Source organism: Phasianus colchicus, chromosome 4 (assembly GCF_987193195.1).
Source record: "Phasianus colchicus chromosome 4, bPhaCol1.hap1.1, whole genome shotgun sequence".
Classification (NCBI taxonomy): domain Eukaryota; kingdom Metazoa; phylum Chordata; class Aves; order Galliformes; family Phasianidae; genus Phasianus; species Phasianus colchicus.
The window spans coordinates 39525364-39533030 of NC_143439.1; the positions used below are offsets into that span (position 1 = coordinate 39525364).

General features: G+C 41.3%; 1 protein-coding gene across 3 annotated transcripts in view; it reads right to left on the minus strand.

Annotated features, from left to right (window-relative positions):
• EGF (epidermal growth factor) overlaps positions 1-5699 on the minus strand; it is a 57208-nt gene extending 51509 nt beyond the window's left edge. For 2 of the 3 annotated variants that reach the window (XM_090139266.1, XM_031596945.2), the window contains exon 1: positions 1050-1712. In XM_090139266.1, the coding sequence (XP_089995392.1) occupies positions 1050-1176 (127 nt within the window). In that variant the 5' untranslated portion in view covers positions 1177-1712. Of the gene's footprint in view, positions 1-1049; positions 1713-5642 lie in introns of those variants that run through there. The other variant, XM_090139268.1, reaches the window with a different exon arrangement.
• Between the last annotated feature and the right edge of the window lie 1968 nt (positions 5700-7667).

Consider the following 7667-nt stretch of genomic DNA (forward strand, 5'->3'; position numbering starts at 1 on the left):
TTCTCTCTTGAATTCAAGAATCAGTGTAGAGGTACCCTAGGTGTGCTTGGAGCTCTGACAAGCCTTTGGTCAGGTTTATCATTTATATATAAGAAATGCCTGGCTCCTTTTCTCTCAATACAAGGACATTTAACATGTGTACTTCTATTTTCTGCTTACAAGTTGGTATTTCTTGGCAGGATGTGCAGAGAAGGCACCTGTTATTAACTCACTGGAATCGTGTCAAGAACTGAGTCAGAGCTCTGAAGCCCAAGTAACTAAAGCAAAGCATGAACTCAAAGTATTAGGTCTGGGTGCAAGACTTCCAGGGCATTTCCTCATCTCCTTACCAGAAAAAAAAAACATAGTCCTTCAAAGTAGCAGGGGGGGAGGTTTCTGTCGTGATTTGTCCTACACTTTGTGAAGAATAAGAACCTTAATTTTACATATTCCAAATCACTGAAGGTTATCATACTAACATTAATGTAATATATCTCCCTCAAATTTTAGCAGTACAGTTCCAAATACATCTTTTTTTATATACATGAGTCATTCATTGTATATTTGCACACAGATCTGTATATAACAGTACTATCATAGAAAGAGCAGTTTTTAAAGTTATCCAGCCCATATCTAAGTATTTACTTGTACACATCTACAATCATTACACTTCTCTTTCTATATGCATATAGAAGTTCAAAAACACATGCACAAATTATATACATATAGAAGCAGGAATCTGCATGAGTGTGTATGTGTGTAAAAATACAGAGACACTACAGCTACACAAAGGCATTTTTGTGATTAGTGAGTAGTTCTGATCTCTTATTGACTACATAAACCTTCAACCTGCTTTGTGATAGCTGAACTGGCAGACAAGGGACCGATTTCTGAAAAAGCAACTAGACAAAACATCCATTATGAGAAGGAAGAGATAGTGAGAAGCTGCTGTATCAATTGTGCATCTACCACGCATAGGCAATCTATATAGAAAACTCATGATAATTATAAAGCTCCGTTAAATGAATACAAATGCTTTTTTCTTAATTTGTGAATGGTCCACCACTTACCTACACAGGCAGAGCTTTCACTTTTTAATCTGTATCCATTAGGACAGTTCCAGTGCTGCAGAGCTGAAGGGCTGGCAAAGCCAGTGGTAAAAAACACTGGCAAGAAAGCAACAGGGAAGAGAAACATAGTCCTGAGTTTTTTAAACTGTCATTCGAGAAGAGCTAGCTTGACTGCAGTCATATCCAGGGTGAGATGAACATAGGTAATCCCAAATAGTCTCTGTGATCTCCTGCTTTACACTCAGACATCTTATCACAGCACGAAGCTTTATCTTTGCCTGCTTTTCTTGTCAGTCCAGAGTGTCTGAATACAACCTTGAAGAAATTCCTAGGAGATTTCTTCCCCGCACATGTCGTTTTCTCTCTCTCTCTCTCTCGTTTCTTTCTTTTTTTTTTTCTTTTTTGGAAGCCAAGTATGAAATGCCTGACACTCTCGCCACAAATTTAACACAGCTTAAAAGCAAGGCTCACAAGGATCACTGCAAACTTCCTCACAACACACAAAGCTGCTGTTCGGGTCTTAAAAGCAAAGATTTCAGAAAACTTCACTGCTGCCCTCAGTGGAGTACAGGGACTGCAATCTCCAGGTACTGTCCTGTGAAACGCAGTTGCTTTTCACACACAGACTTGGACGGACTCCCCTTTCCTTTTTAAGGCTCTGCTTGCCCCACCTCTTCTCTTTTTAGTACCACTCCAGTGAACCCTGTGTTTGCAAATAGTAACTAGCACTAGAGAAATTTCAGCTGCAATCTCCCAGCTCAGCAAAGCAGAGAGCACAAATGTGGGTAAAGTGCTGAATTTTTCATGTGCTGGCAGCTAAGCAGGTGTTTCAGTGGCTGATTGAGGCTGACTGCATTGTGCTAAATGCTCTGAGGCATTCTGGTTCTGTTGCTTTTCTCTTTTTTTTTTTCTTCCATGTCCTCAATATTGCACTGGAATAAACACTAACACAGGAACAGCAGTAGCAGCAGACAGCAACCTGCAGCTGTGTGTGCTCCTCCCTGGGAAATTCCCCCCCCCAGTACAGTGCTGAATTGATAGGAGTCCTGACTTGCACTGACAGATAGTAAGTATAAAACCTGATTATCAACTGGGCTACTGTCAACTAAAAGCAACTGTTTCTTGATGTTTTGGGTCTGTACCCATGTCCTGCTTGCTCAGTCTTCACTGCTACAGCTAATGCAACTAATTAAATCTGGGCTGACAAATGTGAACCACGTTTTCATATACGCTGCTCAGAAATGAGTCTCTATTCTGTGTGTTATAAAATCCAATAATAGTAATGCAAATTATGCAGGGACAGACTCATGCCAAACAGCATCTGCTTCTCCAAATAGTCCCCTGGAATACAAAAGGGCAACCAGTGTGAAAGTGGAGCAATGCCATTCCACTGAGGATTACAGTATCCTTCCCAGGATCCGTGGTACATGCCACAAGGGTCTGTTCTACTAATTCTGCTACCATGGGTTCCTCCTCACATTATTTTCTTTGCTGTTCACACTGTGAACACACAACCAGAGCAGCTAGGAAGGAATGTGGCACTTCTTTGTGAGTTTGCTGGATCGCAACAGTGGCAGTCCTGGCGCTGCTCCGAACTCTTCCAGAAGAGACTCAGGCAAATCACCGGGATACAAAAACAATAAACTCTCCTTTTCATATTAAAACACAGAAGTAATTTTTGTGTCGCTCTTGAGGCTCTCACATTATTTTAATCTCTCATTTACACTGTTGTCTTTATGGAACAATTCCTTCATTCTTTCCCCCCTCTACCACTATTCATTTACTCTTTTTGCCTTTACTCAAAGCACTGTCAAAACCATGTCCAGACCTTCCCTTTGTTTTCTAAATTAACAGTGAAAAGAGAACTGTCCAATGTGTCAATACCACAATGATGTTTCCTGGAAGAAGAGATCCCTTCTCTGCACTCAAAGAGTGGTTTATAGAGTCATTGATATCATCACCCTAGAAATACAGGGATGGCTTAAAAACTGGATGAATAAACACTTAGTAGTAGAAATAGGTTTTTGGTTCTTACAGGCCAAAGGTACATCAAGCCAAAAATAAACTTCAGCCCAACTGTGCGAAATGATAAAGGCCTGAGGATGTACATGATAGCAAGTGCATAGAATTGATCACCTTCCCTTAGACCAGACCAAGAAATCCTCAACAAAAGATGAAATCCATCCAGCTGTACCAAACAGCTAAACTTCTCACACATACCATTTTTCGCCATGTAGTTTAGCATGCTGTGTGCAATGATTCCTTCCCACCTGAATCATTCAACATTTAAGTCATTTCAAATATGCTACCACAAAGCCCATTGTGCCCATCTAGAGGTATGAAGTACAACAATATATTTCAGCCTAGCATTCACACAATAAATCAGATAAATTAATACAGTAGCCTCATTTGTGGCACTCATTACTCAATCAGCCCAAATGATCTCAGATTCATCTGTCCTTGTATATCAAATGCAGAGAGTTGATTTAGTTTAATCTGATCTCCCAACTCAATGATTAATAAATTAATAACAAATAAACATTCTTTTCTCCCTTTGTTTTGGACTTTCCACTACCTAAGATTTGGAGGTCTCGCTTTGCCAAAGCAGGTAAAAATCAGTTAGTCACCCAACTGGAGAGAGCCTTGTCCCCTACCTTGGCAAAGAGCTGCTGTTGTCTGATTCAAGGACAGTATGTTCTGGCTCTTTCTGAGCCTGAAGGAAAGAGAGCCCTCCCTCTATTACCCAGAGCTTTCAGTATCAATATTGTATTAATTTGCACATTGTTCGAATCATATATTGGCTTTTATTCTTGCTTACTACACATTATACTAGCTTGTCAACACTTCAAATTCTCTTCCTGTCAGCCTCTGGAAGTTTGATCCTGGCCTCAGCCATATTCTAATCTGGTTAAAATTATACTTTATAGTCAGCACCATACTAATTACTGCCAATAGAGGTTAATGATTATATGCAGGAGCTCACTGACACAGAGTAGAAAATGTGTAGTGGCTATTTCTAGTAAGAGCTCACAGCAGAAAGGAGCACTCATAACCCCACAAAACAGCCCCTCAGATTCATCCTGATGGCCCCAGGGAACCTGCCAGCCCAGGGTCAGAGTGCCCATGGGACAGAAGGTGTATTGCCAACGAGGCAGGAGCTGATGAACACAAGTAATTTTAATGACACTGAAGATTTCTGATAGCCTCCAGGGAAGCAAAAAAGAAGTAAAAAACAATCAACAAGTGAGAGGGCAACATATTCTAGTGATCTCCAGCAGTCAGGAATGTCAAGTCTCCTCCCATGGTATGATGGCCATTCTGTTTTTGTCCTCAGGCATGCCACTCATTGTTCTACTCAACCTATTTGAAAACGATACTTAGCCAGCAGGATGTTTTAATTTAATTTATTGGTAAAATTAATTGAAGAACAGGGCTTTAACCATGAAAACATCACGGAAACCAAGTGCTGTTGTAGGTAATCTCTTTCCAGTTGTCTCAGTTTCTTTTATGGCAGCAATTAAAACAAATACTCATAGGAGTTTTTTGGCTATTTGCAATTTTTCCAACTTCAATCTGATCTTAAGGAAAAGAAAAAGAGAAAAAAAACACAACCCGCTCAATCCTCTGAAACTTTACTCAACTAAACCAATATTGTATTTTCAAAGCATTTTGATACATTTGAACATTTTAATAGGCACCTTCCACCACTGGCATCCACGAAGGATCCAGAAGGAGAGTTCAGCATGCTCTCCCTTGCACCGAGACAGACAGAACAGCAGCAAAACATTCTGGGGAAGCCACATAGCACATTGCTGACTTATGACATTTATCAACGTTAGATGCCTACATTAGGTCTCTATGTTAGCAGACATAAAGGAGTGGCTAAAATAGCATGTTGAAAGAGTCATTTGGCTCTCTGAAATGGAGATAAAACTGAAAATAAAGCAAGTCATTAGTTTCCATGGATAAGGTCTGTGCAGCTTGTTATATGAGATCGTTTGAGACAAAAAATCTTAGTAACAGGTATGTATGGTATTACTTCACTATCGGGGTCAAAAAATGTATCCTCCCCATGTTCTCTGCTCCACAGCTACTTTCCATCCCAGAGATAGCATACTCATAGCAAAATGATTTCTTACGTATGCATTAGGCCGTACAGCAGATCTCTCCAAAGACACTGAAATCTGGCACTGATTTTCAGAGCTACTGAGCACTCACGGATTTTTACTTACTTATACCAGTAAGAGAGCAGAATTTCACATAGGCTGTAGGTGCTTACTCTGAAGCCCGTCTATTAAAATTTTGTTACTTTTACCTCTTTGTTTTATCCCAAGTTCCAGGCTAGAAAAATAAATATTTGAAATGATTGTTTCAGTAAACTTTGGTATCCCCATTACAGACCTTTTCAGCTGGTTCGTTCTTCTTGTACACTTTCTGTACACTTTCTGCATGAGCTTGTCTGTGTATCACTGACGTACATGGTTGTTGGTGACACAGGACCCAACAAGATGATTAATAAATAGAAGGAGCAGCCATTGCTACAGCCATCTTTCCATAGCAAAGCACCTGAGATGAACTCAAGAGCAGACTTACCAAAGATGCAGCCTGTGCCTGGCACTGAGCTCCCATGGGCGTATTACAGAATGCTCCCTGTTGCTGCCAGACTTGAAAGCTTAATTCGAAATAATGATATCTGTGAAAGCTCTTCACCTGCAGTGGATCAAGGCTGAGCACATACAAGCCTCGCTCTCTTTGCAAAAATGCAACACTTTCCTGTGAATGGCCACACAGCTGCTGCCAGACGAGCCATTTGGTGAATGGGTAGGCAATCAAGAGCAGGTGTAACTAAACATTGCTAACTGTTGGGAATATTCGGTGCCCTGCTGCTCATAGGACATACTCAGGAGATCTCCAGAACCCAATGTGTCCTAATTAATAAATAGCTAGCTGAGCAGCAGAATCTTACAATGAATTTGCCCAGAGCCAGCTGAAAGTTAGTTTGCACTGAAAGAGCAAGTTGACAATGTGATGGAAGTTAGTGAATGAAATAATTTTAAAGGCACACTGCAGATTTAAGGAAAAAGAATACACATATTGCAGATCCTACCCACAGCAGCCATAAGAGCCCCACATGTGGATTTCCTATCCCATATCAGGAAGAAGCTGGCAGAGAAAGTGGCAGTGATCTGCACGGGGCTGCTGGCAAAGGAGGCAGCCTGACTTGACACCACCTCAGAGCAAGCCCCACAGCTGCAGGGAGTGCGTTGCCAGAGCCTCTCACTGACCCAAATGCCACCAAGAGAATGATACCCCAGAACTTGGCATCCAAATCCTGCAGCTATCAAACACGCCCTGCTTGGGGCCACAGCTGTCAATTCTCCACCTATACAGAGACACGGAGAGAAGAGCAGTGGGGAAAAAAGGCAGGGGCATTCGGTGCAAGCAATAGCCCACGTTATATTTAACTTTCAGAGTGTGGTTCTGCATACCCAAAAACCTCAGATAGATCCTGCACTGCCAGCAGGAGTGTGAGTATGGATACTCCAGCTTTTACTTGACTAGCAGGCTTTTTCAGAGAAGGGGAGACAACTCTTAGCATCAGTTTCTTTGCTTTTGGTGTCTTACAAAACATTACTACTCTACGGATATCCACTGAGATTGTCTGTAGGACTCAGAGACAGTGTTCCTGTGTTCTCGAAGATAATGACACAGCCTTGGTCCAAGACTTCTGAGCACTAGGTTAAGCATTAAGGAGCAGGGAAAACCAGCACACAGTGACTGCAGAAGCAGCAAACCAGACTGCAAGCAAAATGCTCACTAACAGTGACACACATTCTTACAAAATTTCTAGTCAGCTGCATGGCAACCAGCAATGTCTGCCTAGCTAGAGAGTGAGCAAGCAGACTCCTGAAAGATCTGGCTACCTCATTCATATCTGCCAGCTTTTATTGGTAGGGAGATGGATACACAGAATCCCTCTGTGGTTTTACCAGAGCTAGCACATTACTTCAGTAGGAGCATACCACTTTGTATAAAGTAAGGAGAGCATTTCTGAGACTGGCTGCCTTGTATGCTTCACTATCTCAGGTCATTTCACTTGTTAACCAACTAAAACACAATTACAATAAACACAGTAATATAACATCACAATCTATAATATCTACCCCACCTTGTCACAGCATCTGTATTAACATTTAGAGTACTTTAGGGCCACTCAGCCTAATAATAAACTTCTTCCATAGTTAAGGTCAATTGGGCATTATAGGACAAAATCATAAAAGGAAGTACCCATCCAAATCCTTTCCAGTAACACTAACTGGAGAGGGTTGGATGTATCCCTTAGGCAATGTTTTGAAAATCAGCCATAGGTGCCCGGTTTTCCAAAATGAAACAAGACTCTGGTAAGGGGAGAGGAATTCTATTCTGAGAGTATGCATGCATTACGCAGTGCTAAAGAAACCTCTCCCTTTGCGCCTTTTCATTTGGCTGTTTTATTTAGAGCTGGGCTGATTGGCAAGACAGCATGCATCATCAGGAGAAATCCAAATACTAAAACACCTGGGCCAACTAGTAAAACTCTAATATCATCTACATATATCTAGGCAGACTTAGAGAAGG